Genomic DNA, 19,037 nt, shown 5'->3' on the forward strand with positions numbered 1-19,037 from the left:
TAGGAAGTGATTGATTTCAGTTATTTTTTTCCAAAGGGTGTGCAACCAAATATTAAGTTGAGGCTAATTTTGTCCTGCCCAACCTTGGAGTTTAGCACAAAATGATATCATTTTATACTTTTTTCTTTTACTCAATTTTTTGTGTTGTTCCAATACACGCAAATGAAGTAAATATGTGTACAACATAACGTGTAATTGCAATAATTTTCTAAGACAAAAATTATTTTTCTTGCGGTGCAAACACTTACAGCCATGACTATATATCAGGACAGCAGATCTCCAGCTGTTTTAAAACTACAAATCTAAGCATGCCTAGACAGTCACACTTTGGAGTCTACCGCTTTGGACCAATTTGCTGACAAAAAAAAACCATAAAAAATTTATAATACAACTTTATAAAAAAAGCTAATAGTAATGATAGTGCCCCTAATGTAACCAGCAGAATTGCCAATGTTGCCATTTTATTAAAATGTCTCTGGCTGACATTCCTGCCATATTTATGAAGTTTTAATTTTTCTATGGGCAAGCCATTTATTATTCTAGGTTTCTATTTATAGCCCATCGGGCTTGTAGCTAAGATATATAAAGTGCAGTGAAAGTCCTACAGATATTTTAGAGGTTATTTATAAACTTAATTTCATGAGTATTTAGTCAACTGTATTTTCCATGCGAGGGAGGACGGAATGGTGTTTAACATTGGGGTGGATCATACCATCTTTCCGAAGCAAACAGCTGCAAAAGGGCAGAATTTATTACCGTGTTTGCCCAAGATGAATGAAACAAGGGTTCATCCATCCGGACAGCCAAGTGACCTAATGACAGTTTAAAAGGTCATAGCATGCTTAGCCAACCCAGGCTTCTCATGTTGATACTGGAAAAACATCTACCAGCCAGAATAGTACTGTATTTCCCATATGGCCAAGTCCAGCATACCTTTTGAGCAACAGAGCCATGTTTTTGGAAGCGTGGATAGAGACATGGCATGGTATGGTATGGTAGAGTTGGAAGGGACCTCAAGGGCCATCGGGTCCAACCCCCTGCAAGTGCAGGTTTTCCTAAATCATCCCAGCTATATGTTTATCCAGATTCCGCTTGAAGATTTCCATTGATGGAGCGCCCACCACCTCCCGTGGCAGCCTATTCCACTCTCTCACTACCCTCACTGTCAGAAAGTTTTTCCTAATGTCTAATCTGTATCTCTTTCCCTTTAGTTTCATCCCATTGCTTCTTGTACTTCCTTGTGCTAATGAGAATAGGGTAGATCCCTCTGCACTGTGACTACCTTTCAGATATTTGTAGACTGCTATTAAATCTCCCCTCAGCCTTCTCTTCTGCAAACTAAACAATCCCAGTTCTTTTAGCCGCTCCTCATAGGACATGGTTTGCAGACCTTCCACCATTTTGGTTGCTCTTCTTTGGACTTGCTCCAATATATCGATGTCTTTCTTGAATTGAGGCGCCCAGAACTGTACACAGTATTCCAGGTGTGGTCTGACCAGGGAAGAGTACAGCGGAATAATGACCTCTCTTGATCTAGATTCAATGCTTGTCTTAATACATCCCAGAATTTTATTAGCCTTTTTTGCAGCAGCACCGCACTGTTGGCTCATGTTGAATTTGTGATCTACTATTATGCCCAAGTCTTTTTCCCCTATGCTATCACTTAGTTCTATTCCTCCCATACTATATATGTTTTTTACATTTCTGTTACCCAGATGTAGAACTTTGCATTTGTCCCTGTTAAATACCATTTTGTTCGCCTCAGCCCATTGTTCCAGTGTGTCTAAGTCCTTTTGAATACACTCTCTCTCCTCTCTAGTGTTGGCTATTCCTCCTATCTTCGTATCATCTGCAAATTTTATGAGTTCCCCAATAATTCCATCGTCCAGATCATTTATAAAGATATTAAAAAGTACTGGGCCCAGAACAGAGCCCTGCGGCACCCCGCTTTTGACTTTCTTCCAGTTGGATGTGTAGCCATTTAGTATTACTCGTTGTGCCCGATCATTAAGCCAGTTGTGAATCCACCTAACTGATTTTTTGTCAAAGCCATACTTAATCATTTTTTCAATAAGAAGGTTATGTGATACTTTATCAAATGCCTTACTGAAGTCAAGATATACTATGTCCACGGCATTCCCTTGGTCCAACCATTCAGTGATTTTGTTGTAGAAGGAAATCAGGTTAGTCTGACAAGATTTATTGGTCATAAAGCCGTGCTGGCTCTGGTTAATTAATGCCTTCCCATCCAGGTACCGAAGTAAATGTTCCTTGACAATTTGCTCAAAGATTTTTCCTGCTTCCGGCATCCTCTTTTTGGGATGGCCAAAGTGCCTGCCATCACAAAGTCGGAAAAAAACATCAAGCCAGTCATTATATCTGATTTTTGGGGAACTATATAGGGCTTTGTTCACATCTGTGTTGTGGCTTACCTTTATAATAAAAAAAATCTGCTAGTCCCACTGCATGACGTATATCAACAGCATCAAACAAACCTTTGATTTATCATGGGATTTCTGCAGAGGTGTACCATGCATTTGTGTACAGTTTTTTTTCACACCCTGGACAACCCCTTTAATTCTCTTGCAGTGCTACCACAGGTGAAATGAAGGACTACACGGTTCCCTTTGAACTTGTTGGGGTTTTTAAATGAAATGCATGGACATGTTAAGCTCTCAATAGCCATCCTGAAATACCATAAAAACAAGTTCTTCATGATTCCCAATGATGTCAGATATGAGGGGTTGACCACATGAAAGAAATTACAGTCATCTAGGCTCCCATGCATTATAAGTCATGGCCTCCATACCAATCACTTACTATGATACAGTTGGTTGGGGTTTGTAATTTTTTTTGGAGGAACACTTATTAATTTTATGTGTGCCCACTATAGCTATGAACCTTTAGGCACTTTCCAATGGTAAAGTGGTCAATCTGCTCCGACCCAGTGCCATTCCCAAGGGAACGGTTGCTACTCTCTACTCATTAAGAGAAACACCTCAGTGAGAACATTACCAGATGCTACTAACCATAGTTTGGCACTAGAACAATATAATATTAAACTTTTACTAAAGGTATAAGCTGGTTGAGTGGCTTGGCTATAAGGGTTTCGACTATCAATAACTGGGCACAAACAGGCCCTGGGAAGTCCTTGGTGAGTTGCACATGTGGGAAAACCCAGGACTATTTTCACCAGCACAACCTGTTTAACAGACTTTCTAAATGAAAATGATCATGTTAGGGAATAGCAGACGATAATTCCCCAGAAGCTGCTGGTGAACCCTGGAGGGAGGGGCACAAGGGACAGTGAGCCCTAAACTGAAGCCCCCCACTTGCCCTTCCTATTGCCAGACCCTATCCTAGGTAATAGGCGACAACCACGAAGACAGTCCCTCCCTGAATACGTGAAACACAAAAAGCAGACAAGACGAACAACAACAAAGGGAGGTCAGGTAGCCAGGGTTCGGTAACAGGAGAGCGATGCGGTGCCAATCAGAGTCCAAAAGAATTGTCAGTAGGGAAGCCAGAGGTCAAGGATTAGAATTAGATTACAATTAGAATTAGAATACAAGTAAATAAACAGCAAGAGATACCAGAAAGCAAGAGGCAATAACCGGCACCAGTGTGACTGTGAGCCAAGACTAAATAGGGGAGGAAGAACCCGCCCTGAACCTGATAGGAAGGAAAGCTGTCAATCACAGGCAAGACAAAATCAAACACTGAATGGACAGAGGGAACCAGGGCAGAAGACGGGTGTGGTGCAAATCCAATTACAGAACTAGAGCCATGTTCACACAGTGCAACTAAAAACTTTAAGCAGATTATCAAACTGCACACGCCTCCTGCGCCGCAGCACGCGAGCAGAGGGTGGCGCAGAGGCCCGAACAGGCAGAGATGTTACAGATCAATTATATCTTATCACATTGTCCTCCTGAGAATTCAGATATGGCTGTTTTCTGGCTCTACTCTACATGCTCCTGAGTGTAGTAACAGAAAAAATACAATAAGACTATAAAGCTTGTATCTCACTTTTGGTCTACAACTTGTTCTGAGTAATTGTTATTTCTTCTGGCAGCCAAGACAAGTGCAGGGATTGTTTCACAGTTTACTGACTGATAAAACATTCTACTAGACATATTGTATGCACAGAGTACAGAGGGCCCATAACTATAGCGCTCCTTCTTGTTCTGGTTGACACTACCTCAAACCCAATGCAAAACTGACATTCCACCTACTATTTCTAATACTGTTGTCTTCTTATGTATGTTTCAGAAGGACCTCATGGAGCTTCCAGATATTAAGATCTGGGTGAAATTGCTACTTCTTCTACCCTGTAGCTAAATCCCAGCCACATAAGAGCGGAGGGCTTGGTGCACCAGCAATTGTTTGATGGACAAAGAAAAAATGTGGTGTATTGCAGTGAATGTCATATTACAGAGGTATTGTCCACTAGAAGCATTGATTCTAGGGGGACTATGGTGGTACGGGGGGGGGGGGGGGTATCTAGAGAAGGCATACAATCTAGTATCTGTACTCACACATAGAAATTAGAAATTTCACTGTTACATGTGTAACACTGCTTCCATTACACGCCACTGAGGCTAGTAAGTCATGTGCTCATGTGTACATAGTAAATAATATATATGAGTAATAAAGTAACATATAAAAATAATATATAAGTGCCAAGTAATGACACATATCCCATATACACAATGAACACATATAGACAAAGACACAAATGAATAATACACAAACAAACATGACACAAGGGATATAGTGATAATGCAATGTAAAAAGGGTTCTGTGTCTTCCAGGTGGGTTACTATTGGGGTTCAGTCTCTATTTACTTTGCTAAGTTGTGTATTTTAGGCATTATTTTTGGCTGCACCTTTTTTGGCTCTCTATGTATGCAGTTCTTACTATGTCGCACTTTGTACTGCTATGTTTTGCACATGTTATAATTAGTATAACCAGTAAGGTGCAATGGCTCCATTTTGTTCTTAGACTCTGATTTTTTGTGATTATATCCCTTTATTTCCCACCTGTACATTTTAATTGTAGTAATTCCTGTGTTTTTGTGTTCCCCTTATATGTCAATATGTTGTTAGATATATAACAAACATGAATGATTTTTCTACACTTGTGGGCATGTTTTTCTGTATACCAAAGCTACATATTGTCTGTTCATGATTCAGTTCAGCTTTCCACTTATGTGAAGAATCTTGGAGTTTCTGAAGGACATGTTCAGCCTCATTTATATTAGCCACTATGGCTGAACGTCTATATAAGTGGTTCCCCTCGCACCATGCATTTGTATGTACAGTTAGTTGTTTTGCAGAGCGGCTCCCTCCTTCCTCCCCTGGTCTTCTCTTGTTGATCAGACGGTTGGAGCAAGTCACAACCTGTAGAACAACAGGCCAGGTTGTGAGCAGCCTTCATTCAACCAGCTGCCTGCACACACAACTAATTATATTAATGAGGGTTTCCCTGGGGAAGAATCAGTGACATCAAGACAACTACCTACCAATTACAATGTTGGAGGCGGCTCCAGGAGTTTGGCAGAACTGACTTGCTAGAGGTACAGTTCTTGGCTACTGACAGGGAAGTAAAGCTTGATGACTGGAGAAGGTATGACATGGAGGCTGATCACAATGGGTCACCACCACTACATGGCTTAACATGAAATTGGATCGAGTGACCTCTACTATTAGAAATGACCTCTATTACTGATACTTTCCTGGACCCATCTAAATCGGCCTTTTTAGATTACAGCCATGGACCAACATCATCTCCTCAACCACAACATTCTCCAATCTTGGCGCATGGACATTACCCATCCTTGCATGGCTTTCACTCTACTGGACATGAGGGTCTCTTCTCTCCAGGGGTATCAGCCTATGCAGGCAGATCATTCCCATACCCATACCCAACTTCTCCTGCATCCAATCCTCATGGGCATCATAGTGGAAGCCCTTATCTCAACTACCAGCACTATAGTGGTACAATTAGCCATGGTGGGAGACTTCATGAAGACCCAGGTTGGTAGCTCCTATTTTATTATAACACGTGTCATCTGCCTCTACTAGTATAGTCTTATATATTACAGCAAAACACATGTAAGTAACTGTGCCCTATACACTTGCATTAATAATAATGCATTGCACAATTACTTAGGGATAATGACACATTTAAGAGTATTTTACAAGGGTTAATCTGATTTTTGTGCAGCAATTTGGTGAATTATCTGTATTTGGTTTACATTTAACAACATATAATGTGAGGTTTGTGGCTTGCAGCTATTTGCTATGAGAGAAGGGCAGAGCTTATTATTGTAGGGTTAATGGATACATCTATTAAAGCCTTTGTAAGGGAAACTCATTGCAACCAGTCACATTCCAGCCTTCGTTTTCTAGTAATACAGGATATATGAGAGGAGCCGTCTGCCGTGTGATATGTACTGCTATTCCTCAACCTGGGCACCATTAGTTGTGCACACCTGTAGGACTACATATAAAAGCACTGCTGGGAACTGTAGTCCTCTGTGTTCTCCTAGATCAATAACAGATCGTAACAATGGCAGTATTGTGGGTCATACACTGAAACAACTACAAGGCTTTCACACCACTGGCCATGTCTATGTCACTTACCTTGCTTAGATTTTGCTATCATTTCTCACACTGAGTCAATTATTACTCTGTATGCTCAAGCCATATACAAAGTCTATCTTATATCTATCTGATTTATCTAATGTTTATCTATTTATATTATCTAGCTTTTCTCTATCTATCATATCTATCTATCTATCTATCTATCTATCTATTCACTCTATCATTTCTAACTAGCTATTCTATTATCTCTATCTATCTATCTATCTATCTATCTATCTATCTATCTATCTATCTATCTATCTCTATATAATAGTAATGACTAGCACTTCCCTTTTAGTGCACTGTAAAACTAAAACCAATGGTCATAATGGGATTTCTATGCAGACATCAGAAGGCCGTCAGTGACACTTCTTGCTCTACATTGTGTGTAACAGCTCGCTGGATTTATGGGAATAATTTGCATTACAAAACAAAGTTCTTGGATATCAGACATGAGTATAATTAAGAAGAGATTAGGGAAATGCACCAACTAGTCATGAGGGTTTAGAGCTGGAGTATAACACACCTGGCAGTGTACATCCTATATCCATATACTGTATGGGATACTGCTATCCCTTCCCACTGTATTTTAGAAAGGATACTGAAGAGTTCTGTGATCATGTGAAAGGATAAAGCTGAAGCTGCTGCAGAAGCTCTTTTTTGAAAAATGACAGTATGTTCCTATCCAGTCCAGACTGTAATATAATGCCTTCAGCTGCGGTGTGTGTTATGATGTTGTGCTGTGCGCATATTTGAGCTGGGTAATATGATGTTCTGCAGCAGCTAAGATATGCTCATGATGCTGTGTAGCTGAGGTGTATAATAAGGAGTTACTGAGCTCCAGTATATAGTATACCGTATACTACAGCTGCTGCAGAACCTCAGAAGTTACTTTTGACTGTGCATAATATTTTAGAAAAGTGGTGTAATTGTTTTATACGGCGTGACTTTTTCCATTCAGTTCTATTAAACTGACTCAGCATGAGGAAAGTGATAAAGCAACATGGATGAAGATGAGAGCAGAAAAATACAAGTTTCTTATGCTAGGTTCACACTAGCTTTCGGGTTTCCATTCTTTGGGTCCTCTTGGGGACTTGAAAAACAGAAAACTAGTCTGATTAAAAGACAGTCATCCATGGACTATAATGGGGTCTACCGGGTTTCTGCCCAGTTTCCACCTGAAAAATGCAGAGAGAAAAGACCTGCTTGCGGGACTTTTATCTTCAAATTTTTCAAGCAGAGTGGGGGACAGAATCCCCAAACGTAGGGCAAGTGCTAGTGTGAATATACCCTTTACCAGCTCTTTAGGCTCTAAGGCCTCACGCTGCAGAAATGCATTTGTGGCTGCCTCGGAAATGAGATTTCGTTTAATCTGATCCACACATCACAGTAAGAAAGAGCTGTGAAAAAAATAGCAGTATGTTAATTTTATCTGCGAAATTGAGAGCATTTCCCTATAGATTTGGGCTAAAGCCCCACATTACAGAAATGAAGCTTTGCCTGGTGCAGAAATGCAGCATAAAATAAGAGTGCATTTTACAGCACCGATATGGTGAATAAGAGTCTGGTTAATATCAAGAAAAGCAAGAACTGAGTAAGTTAGTAAGTTACAGAAATGATCCAAAATTCCAATGTCTTAAGCAAAGGACCAATTAGTCAAATAAAACGTAACTTTTAATTAGTTATCTAATAAATATGTAACAAGACGACCATAATCATAGAGCATATGTTTGATCAAAAGTAAAAAAGGAATGATCTTACTCGAACCTATTGAGAGGCCATAGGGATCTGATGGGACTTAATGTTGAGGGTTAATTTCATACCCTAACTGTCCATAAGTCCCCAATTGACAGTCCCTAAAAGCTCTCCTTACAATTTCCCTATCTCCCAATGTGTTTCATGTCCCAACTATATAAAGGGGCACCCATTAGGGGATTGGTGATGTCTTCCCATTGGGGATAAATTCAAGTTAGCAACTCCATGCTCTTAGTTAAGACAATGAAGGAAAAAATTCAACCCTGAGTTCAGGAGAGCTGCTCTGTCAGCATGGGAGCTGCTGACTGGAATGTAACCTCTTTTTATTAAATTTTAATTATTTTTTTACTGTTTTTACATTTTTTTGTTATTGTATTGCTTTTGCTGTTTCTTAATTTTCTTTTTGTGCTTTTCCATTTTTAAAAAATTTCTTTAGGTTTTCTCTATTTTTTTAATTCACCATTTTAAAAAACTGAGCAATTGCTTTGATGAAAAACACTATTTACAATTTGGTAAGAAATTTTAGCTCTATGTAAAATTAACATAATCTAGACAAATGGGGGACTTTATCATGCCCACTACACCAATTATTTGGTGTAAAAAAGTTACAATTCTTGTTCTTTTTTTTCCCAGTTTTAAGGAGCCTGCACACGGAGTATACGCTCCGCTCATTCTGAACGTTCATTCTGCACTTTTCAAAAAAAAAATTAGCACGGTTGGGCTTCATGTAGGGGACATGGACTCCCTATGCCACCACTAGTGGAAAAAAAAGCTAGCAGAACCCATTGAAATCAATGGGAGGCTTTTTTTTCCACGTGGAAAATTCCACACCAAATTCTTCACCATTTTCCTCTGTGTGAATGGACCCTTAGGGAGGGTTCACATGGTGTAATGTGCCGCGTGATGTGGCACGTCTACGCCACGGGAGCCTTTGCGGGCTGAACATGCTCCCATTGATTTCAATGGGAGCGGGGATCGTATGCGCTGCGCTAGTTTGCGGCCGTGATTTTGCGGCTGCAAAATTACGGCCGCAAACTAGCGCAGCGCATACGATCCCCGCTCCCATTGAAATCAATGGGAGCGTGTACGGCCCGCAAAGGCTCCCGCGGCGTAGACGTGCCACATCACGCGGCACGTTACACCGTGTGAACCCTCCCAAAGACTTATCATTGTAACCAGACAATTCTCTACCATGTTACCCACTATTCATTGTAAAGCCATTCACCAAGGGAGAAGTATGGACTAGATCTGACTTACTACGATTAGGACCATAGCATGATAACAGTGGGGTATGTATTTCCTGTGTACCTCATCCACTAAGCGTAAGTTCACACAGAGTTTTTTGGTCAGGAATTTGAGGTGGAATCCGCCTCAAAATCTTCTACCATAAAAGGCCTCAAAATACAGTCCTATGTAATTCGCTAGCTTTTTTTCCACTAGGGGAAAAAAGAAGTGACATGACCTTTCTTCAGGTGGATTCCGCCTGAAAAAACCAACAGGAGTCAATGGGAGGCGGAAAAACCACGTTTCATTTTTTGCCAAAAAGCGCTTCAACTGCTAGTGTTTTTTTCAAGGTCCATACACTGTGCTAGAGGAAAAAACAAAAACTAAACTAAACGCCTCAAAAAACACTCCAAAAAACGCTTCAAAAATCCATTTCCTAATTCCTGAAGCAGATTTTTTCCTAACCAAATTCCTCGATACCTAACAACGTGTGAACTAGCCCTAACATGGCTGCCCTACAACTTCTAAGAACATTCTGTCTGTGATTCTAAACATAGTTATTCTGCTGCTTCATGGGCAGCTGAATCTCTGTGAAACCTAGAAGTTTAGGCTTCCTCAGTCCTGTTCATTTTTTAGGATTCCATTTACTAGATTGAGAAATTTACATATCTGGATAAAGCTATAGAGGTGTATAAGTAGCCCTGGTACCTGAGAGGGCCCAAAAGCTGCCACTGCCACAGGAAGAAACAAGTAATAGACACAGAACCACATTATATATTTTCATTGTGGCGAAGCTTTCTATCTTCTTATTATGGAAAGATAATTTATTTATTTTACTTACTTATATAGCGCCATCCTCTTCTTCAAGACAGCTTTTAAGTCTGACCAAGACCCCAGCACTGTCTGGACATTTATTACACATGTGACCAGCTATTTGGCCAATCAAAATAAGTTGCCAGGGAACAGGAACATTTTCCTGACCCAATCAGAACCTGTTACTGGGTCAAAGGGAAAACTTACTTGAGGCCCTGTAACGATTGGTCCCAGTAACAGCCAATCTCAGGCCGTTGCTGGGACCAAACATCTTCCCAGCTACCTACTGAGCACAGAACTTTTCCCGCCACTTGAATTTTACCTCAGGAAGGTGACCTAAGGCTTTCAATAATCCCATGGGTCACCTTCCTGAAGGTTCCCCCGTTGCATTGAGGTATATAAGGGCTTATATAAGGGTGTTTACCCCAGCAGGCTCTGAGGTCAGCCCAGGGTTCTTGGGGCAACTATTTCTGTTACCTGACTTTAGCCACTACTAGCAAATGGAATACCATTTCCACTGTCAACACCCAATGCAAGGGTGACAGCATTGCAAAACCAGCAACCCATGTCTACTTTTTTAGTACTGGCACCATTAGGCAGTAAAACCGGTAGAACAGCAATACAACTTATCAGCATACACATTTACATAATGGTAGAGACAAGATGGCTACCTACAGTGCACTCCCACACAGTGATCTTTGGTTCTTTAGTATGTATTCCAGATAGTATAATATGCTGATTTTTCTGATTATGTAAATATTATATTATTACACGTCTATCAGGACAGATGAACTATCCAATATATGGATTTTAAGGGCACCTTCTACTTCACATGTTTCTCAGTTACTCAATGGTCAACAACCAGAATGGTCATCCTAAGGTCCCAGAATGAGCCCCAATGCAAAATATGTAACATGGTTCTCATTTGTCATATACTGTTTATAACACTGGTGTTTTATGAGGCAGAAGAGCAATTGAGCCCCCTCTAGCACCAATGCTAGGGTCCAATGGCTACATTTGCTCTCTGTAGTTATAGACCTGTTCAAGTGGCTACTGTATGTTCCTCCATAACTAATAAAACCATACCATTAACCTATTCAGTACCGGTAGTCTATCGACAACTTGCCTGGGTAGTCCTGACCTCCACCCTATCAAACACCTTTGAAATGAATTACAACAGAGGCTACGAGCCATACTCTCTTATCTGACATCAATGTCTGACCCCACAAATGCTTTTCTGGGCGAATGGGCAAAAATCATCCAAAATCTTATAGCGAGCCTTCCTAGAGGAGTTGAAGTTATTTTAGCTGCAAAGGAGAACCAACTGCATATTAAAGACTATGAATCAATAATGGGATGCCATAATAGCTCCCTGTCATGCGTAAGTGTCCCAATACCTTTGTCCACATAGTCTATCTCTTATGACATGATGTAACTCATTGACCAACAGTGGCTACAATGTTTTACCCTCATCTGAACAATGCAGAATGGCCACATTCCAACTCCAATTCTCTCGTGGTGGCCTTTATGACTTGGACTTCATATGTCCTTTTACCAACATCAGATGACCTTGTGCTGTAAAGGTCAGAAAAACAAATCAATCAATACTATTGATGCTATTACTAGTGGGTAATATATGACATTTACACATATTAAAGAGCACATGGGCATCATAGGGGTGTATCCTGCCTATGAGACAAAATAGGGAGCAAATTACAAAGAGCATCCCTTTTTCGGACAGGCTTGCCCTCCTATGTATTACATGGCAGTGCATCTATTTAGCTAGCTGGCATACAGTAGTATATTGTTCCTGTAGTGGGCACTGATGGAAAAATTTATGGCCAGCTACAACTTTCACTGGCAATAACATAACAACTAAGGCAGAGTTTCTGAAGCCTACTTGCCATACATAAGAGAAGCTAGATGATAGCAAACAGCAGACTGCTGGGCCACCAACTATTTACAAATGGGTAGCTACTGTTAGGCAATGTCTATAAGTACACCATGGAATACTATTATAAAAGATAACACAATGGAGATTCCAATCTCCAGGATCGTATTAGACTTGTATCTTAAAGGGATTCTATCATTAAAATCACATTTTTTCTCGATCTCACAAGGGAATAGCAGTAAGAAAGGCTATTCTTCTCCTACCTTTAGATGTCTTCTCCACGCTGCCGTTCTGTAGAAATTCTGGTTTTCGTCTGTATGCAAATGAGTTCTCTTGCAGCACTGGGGGCAGTCCCCAGCGCTCAAACAACACTGGGGGCGTCCCCAATGCTGCGAGAGAAATCTCCAGCGCCGATTCCATCTTCTTCAGGAACAGCCTCTCTGCGTGTTGTCTTCCGGAGCTGGATTCAAACTTCTACATATGCGCAGTCGGCTCTGCCATCGGGACTCAGGCAGAGCTGACTGCACTTTGCACTTTTTTTGTGGCCGCTGAACTCCAGCTTACTGTGTAAGCAGGCACAAGAAAATGGCTGCTTACACCAGACGGGCATGCACAGTCGGCTCTGCCCGAGGCCCAATGGCAGAGCCGACTGCGTATGCATAGAAGTTTGAACTCAGCTCTTGAAGAAGACGCGCAGAGAGGCCTTTCCTGAAGAAGATGGAGGCGGTGCTGGAGATTTCTCTCACAGCATTGGGGATGCCCCCAGTCCTATTTGAGCGCTGGGGACTGCCCCCAGTGCTGTGAGACAACTAATTTGCATACAGACGAAAACCCTGATTTCTACCGAACAGCGGCGCAGAAAAGACATCTAAAAGTAGGAGAAGAATAGCTTAAGGCTATTCCTACGTGTGATCGAGGAAAAAATGTGATTTTAATGATAGAATCCCTTTATGCTAACTGAAGTCATTTGCCCAACTCTTGCTCGATTTGCTATATACTGCTAAGTATTCCTTCTGAGTGTTTGCAGCCTGTTTCCTAGTTTACAGACCACCTCTGTAGCCGGAGTGATGACTCTCTGCTCCCATGCTATACATTCTTCTCTCTTTCTCTCTGCAGATTGCTTTCAGTCGCTGAGCCCTGATAAGTGCTTGAAAAGTTTATTGATCAGTGTCAGTTATCTCTGGATAGAACTCCAGAGATAACTGCACTGTAACATTCCCATGTGACCAATGGATATGAGGTCACTTCCTGAGAAGAAGAAAGCAGCCATGTCTTCTAATCCTGCATAACCCCTTTAATATAGTGTCTGCTGTTTAAAATGAAACCTTTTCTTTATCTTTTTCACATATTGCTTGTTACAAAACTTGTGTAAGGTGGTGCGGACGCACTCCTTAAAGGAGTTTTGAGGATTTCTCTTATGGGAACTAATTTGCAGTAATGGTGTCGGCAATACAGTATATGGAATTATCTGCTGTATCGCCCAGACATATACACACACCCGCACAGGTAATCTGTCCCTGCTAGCAGATATTTTCAAAGCTGTAGTATGTTATAGCGTATATCCATGCTTGCTGCCATTCTTATTGCTTCAATGCATCTAAAGAAAATGAAGAAACTTTGTAAATAGCCTTGCTGTACCCTTCAAATTGTGTATGCAGATAACTATGGAGACTTCCAGATTCAACTCCAAAAGTTCCAATTTCTCTTGAAAAAGTGTCACAGAGACCATATTTCTGGAATATAATGTCAATTATTGAGACTTTTTTATTAATCTGTAATTAAATGATATTATCATTTTCATCATGTATCACCTTTTATGCCCTGGTGGAAGAATATTGACTCTACAATTAATGTGAAGACTAATTACAGGTTATCAGAAGAAAAACATCCTTCAATAATTAGAGATTACTTTCAATTTTATGACATTAATGATGCTAGACAAGGCTAACCGACTGTACGAGCCAAGAAATCTACACCAAAGGGCTTATCTTCTCATGATTACCCATGTTTATAGTGAAGTTGCCCCGAAGGTTACCTTAATCTTGGGAGTTCAGCTTCAGAAACCTTGATCAGATCGTGGCCGGGGAAAGCCCTGAATGGCTGCACATTTCCCCTCCAGTGGACAACGGCCAGGCAGGCAGCAGCTCTATTATTTGGCTCATAGAGAGGAAAGCTGAGCAGGGAACCCCCTTCAAGATATCCAGATGACCTCACAGTACTATCCCTTTAATATATCTGTATATATAGGGAATCTGTCTTCAGGGTGAAGCATGTTACACTAGGAACACACTTAGCTAGGTACCTCCATGGCAGAAACAGTCATTTATTTCAGAATATGCAAATCAGCAGTCTGGAGAACCAAGGGCGGCTCTTTTGCTCCAACCTGATATGCCCCACACCACTCTAATATCCCCCCCTTTGAGTTTCAGGGTCAACTTAGCTCCGTGGCCTGATCACTCAAAGAAGAGAGTTGGGAAGAAGAGCTTTTCTGGGTAGTGTTGGGCATAGCAGTTTAAAGCAACAAAGCCACCTTTGCTCCAGGTTTCTCATTTGTATGTTGTGAAATAAATCAATACTGTATCTCAACAACAGAGGCAAGAATTGCAAATTCATTGAAAATAAGTGTTACATTCAGGTGAGCCTGACCAATCTGAATTGCTGGTTTAATATACTATGCCCTGCTGACAGACTCCCTTTAAGTGGTGTGGACCAGACTGAGATAGAATGCTTTTCACAAGTAATACAATGTAAACTTTTTTATATATAAGGAAACAAGAGCAGAGAGATCACAAGTTTTTTGAAGAGTCGAAAATATGTTTCCCTTCAGGAGTCAGTTAAATTTTTTATTACATACCTGTATATTATAGTCTCATATCATTGATGTCCATATAGAAGAACTCTTGGTAGCTTTTCAATATTCTACATGGCTGGAGCCAACATCATTGTCCTTCTCTGAATGCCATCCTTATGACTCTCCATCCTGAGTTCCTTTTTTATTGTTCATTCATACATTTATTGAGCAAATATTCTAAAATATGACCACTTTTACGTTATAGTGATATGCTGGTTTTATATTACCAACACTTCTGTTTTATTTTTATTTTTAGAATTGGAGAAGGCAACGGTGATAGAAAATGGAGAAATCCGGCTTAATGGAAAAGGGAAGAAAATAAGAAAACCTCGCACAATATATTCTAGTTTACAACTGCAGGCATTGAATCAGAGGTTCCAACAAACTCAGTATTTGGCGCTACCAGAGAGGGCAGAGCTGGCTGCGCAGCTTGGCCTAACACAGACGCAGGTGAGGAACAAAGGATTCTGGGTAATTGTTTAGGCTATCAATAGAAAGATCCAGTGGATGGAAGGTTTAGAACCCTCTTTCAATGCTAGTGACAAGGCTGTAGTAATGGTAGACCCAACCAGAAGAGATTATTCTAAGAGACTTGTGCAAGTCTATGTGTATAATATCCTTAGTTGTTATAACTGCACACATATATCATATAATGAATAGGATCTCATAAGTTATTTGTCTTCATAAGTCAGGGTTGCCTTCTACTGGAAGTATCACTGGGAACAGCAAATTGTAATCTTTCGTTGCCATTTGAGAAACTATGGAGAACTGTTTTTCATCATCCAATGCATTCTTTTAGGGGGCGTTCACGATTGCGCCCGTGTCTGTCAGCTGGGTCTCTGTCCTTTTCCCTAGAGAAACTGGATAGGGGACAGCTTCATTTGAATGGGATTTAAAAGCAAACCTCCGGTGTCCGTATGCAGCCTCTCCATGAGGAAACATGTTTTTTTTTGGACTGGACACAAAGTCAGACATGCAGGACTTTGTGTCCGGCCAAAAAGATGGTTTCCCCGTGGAGAGTCTACATACGGACACTGGTGGTTTGCTTTTAAAACCCATTCAAATGAATGGGTTTTAAAACTGACTGCCGGGAAGTCGTCCCTATCAAGTTTCTCTGGGGAATAGGACGGAGACCCAGTGAATGGACACGGACACATCTCTGTCTACCACCCAACCCATGCTCTCCATTCACTCAATGACCTAACACTTACATCCTCTATTATCAGAACCTCCCACGCTCGTATACAAGACTTCTCCCGAGTTGCACCACTTCTCTGGAATGCTCTACCCCGGACAATCAGATTAACTCCCAATTTCTACAGTTTCAAGCGCAAACTAAAGATGCATCTTTTCAGACAGGCCTATCACAGTTCCTAATGTAAACCCTTCCATACCGTAATTAGAATCCCCAAAATCTAACCTTCCTCTGTTCCAGTTCCCACATTACCCCACATGATATGATGCCATTTCAGGTTAACTTTATAGGTCCAAGCTCCATCCACATGTTATAGAACCCGACTGTTGACGGCTCATACAGTTTTTGTTTGTGTAATGACAGTCACCTCTATTACAAAAGTGTCTGACCTCTGCATTAGCAATACCGCCCCTGCTACCTCTTGTGTCACCCCCTCTACCTCATAGATTGTAAGCTCTTGTGAGCGGGGCCCTCAGTCCCATTGTGTGAAATGACTTTCTTTGTAATGTACCTTTCTGTCTGTATTTAAACCCTACAAATTGTACAGTGCTGTGGAATATGTTGGCCCTATATAAATAAAATGTATTATTATTATTATTATTATTATTATTATTATGTGTGAACCCCCCTTACTTGACAATACTCTCTTAGGTAAAAGAAAGTGGAATACATCTATATGTGTTCATTTTTTTAACTATACACAGTATATGCAGGGACTCGCTTATTTATGCAGGAGATAAGCAGGGGCGTAACTATAGACTTAAAGGCCCTGGTGCGAAAGTTCAGCTTGGGGCCCCACCGCAATTTTCTCCCCTTTCGTGGTACAACTTTGACCCCACAGAATCTGTGCTTGACTATACTCTGACCAGTTGCTCCATTTGACATGAAAGGTTACTTTTTTCTTTTTTCACCCTGGAAGGCTAAATGTCATAAATTATCTCACTCCAGTTCACTAGAGGACAGGAGTAAAAAATTTACAATGTGCAAAATGCCAGTGATAAGAGGAATTCAGAAAGGTGATCAAAGAACTTTAATAGCCTTTGTGTGGTGAGGGTGACCTATAGACTACCCACGCATATGGACCCAGTGGTAGATGAGACCACTGTGAACCATTTAAGTTATGCCAGAGCTCCTGGGCCCAGTGCAATTGCACCCTCTCAAGTTACGCCCCTGGAGATAAGTATGTTACATGTAAAGCTTAGCATTATTTCTTCTGAGATGATACCAATTTGCCCTGAACAATATATTATGGAAAGTGACTTCTACAATGAAATAGAAACATCCACATGGCAGGCCACATGTACTTTTTAGAGCTAGCAATGCCCATAGGGCTTAGTGGGTTTATATCTTAATGGCCGCCAATCTGAATAATTTAAAGTAGTCTATCATTGGCCATACAATATATTGTTACTTCTTTAATGGGACAGTTACCAAGTCACATAGGGACTACCATTGCCCAACTATGATGCCAATGTCTTTTGTATATGCCATGTGATATTGATCTATGTTTCTTTAATTATAGGTGAAAATATGGTTTCAGAATAAAAGATCCAAGTACAAGAAGATCATAAAACAAGGTTCTAGTATTCAGGATGGAGACCAGGCGCTCACCTCATCTTCACTCTCTCCTTCTTCTCCTAATGTTACCCCCAGCTGGGACTTTTCTTCATCCTCAAAGACTACCCCAATTCCTTCTAATTACTTGAATAATTATAACTCTTGGTATCAGGCTCCAGATACTTTTTCTAGACCCCCAATGATGTAAAGGAACATAAAGGAGGTCTGTTTTATGGTCTCAATGTCAGGTCAGATGAAACCAGCCAACATGGGTCATATGAAGAAAGGAACTATGAGCTTCTTTTGAATTACTGTCTTCCATATAAACAGTGATATGGACCCATCCATTGTCCGAGGAAGGAGAAAGGGCTTAATACAAATCTAATGGAACACAAGTAGATGGATCAATGTGTTTTTTGGGTTTTTTTATACTATGTGAAATACAGCATATGTAACACAGAGGCAACCCATGTCTGCTATGGGGCTCTGGAAAGAGGATGACTATTCCAAGTTGGTTTTGTACTAATTTTAATAGATGATGAGAACCTTCACAGGGATGTGGGCCCACATGTGATGCAATGTTAACAAAACATAACCAATGAATCATGAGAAGGGAATGGAAACATAAGGACTACTTGTCTCAATTGCTTGGTAGTCCCTTGGTGTCAAGCAGAACCCTAAAGGGGCCTAATTTTTATTTTTGCTATGTAACTCCCATCTTCTATGTACACTACTAAGTATATTACTGAGTATATCTTTATTAATGACTATTGGATTGGTAAAGAAATCAATTTCTTCATTCCATTATGTACCATAAAATTTCTAAAACATGAATGGCTATTTTTTGTACCATTGCTCAGCCCTGAGAAATAACCATATAAATGATGCTGAAGTCCTTGGTGATGGGTTACATTTAGAGTTAAAGGGGTTGTCCAGGATCTTTAAATGTTAAGCCAAAGTCTTGCATTGTTGTAAAATACACACCATCACATGGCATGTCACTCAACTGGCATGGCTCCCAGAATGGACACTTCCGATAGAGGATCTGTGTATCACCAGAAGGGGGTCAAACCTCTGGAACACCCACCAATCTTGAAAAAGGGC

The 19,037-nt window shown here is 40.6% G+C and overlaps 1 protein-coding gene across 1 annotated transcript; it reads left to right on the forward strand.

The window, feature by feature from the left end:
• The first annotated feature begins 5,628 nt into the window (after positions 1 to 5,628).
• DLX4 (distal-less homeobox 4) lies at positions 5,629 to 18,141 on the forward strand. Its single transcript, XM_075278661.1, has 3 exons — positions 5,629 to 6,038; positions 15,438 to 15,631; positions 17,899 to 18,141. The coding sequence occupies exons 1-3, from the start codon at positions 5,714 to 5,716 to the stop codon at positions 18,139 to 18,141; spliced, it is 762 nt and encodes a 253-aa protein (XP_075134762.1). The 5' UTR covers positions 5,629 to 5,713.
• The last annotated feature ends 896 nt before the right edge of the window (positions 18,142 to 19,037 follow it).

Source organism: Leptodactylus fuscus, chromosome 6 (assembly GCF_031893055.1).
Source record: "Leptodactylus fuscus isolate aLepFus1 chromosome 6, aLepFus1.hap2, whole genome shotgun sequence".
Classification (NCBI taxonomy): domain Eukaryota; kingdom Metazoa; phylum Chordata; class Amphibia; order Anura; family Leptodactylidae; genus Leptodactylus; species Leptodactylus fuscus.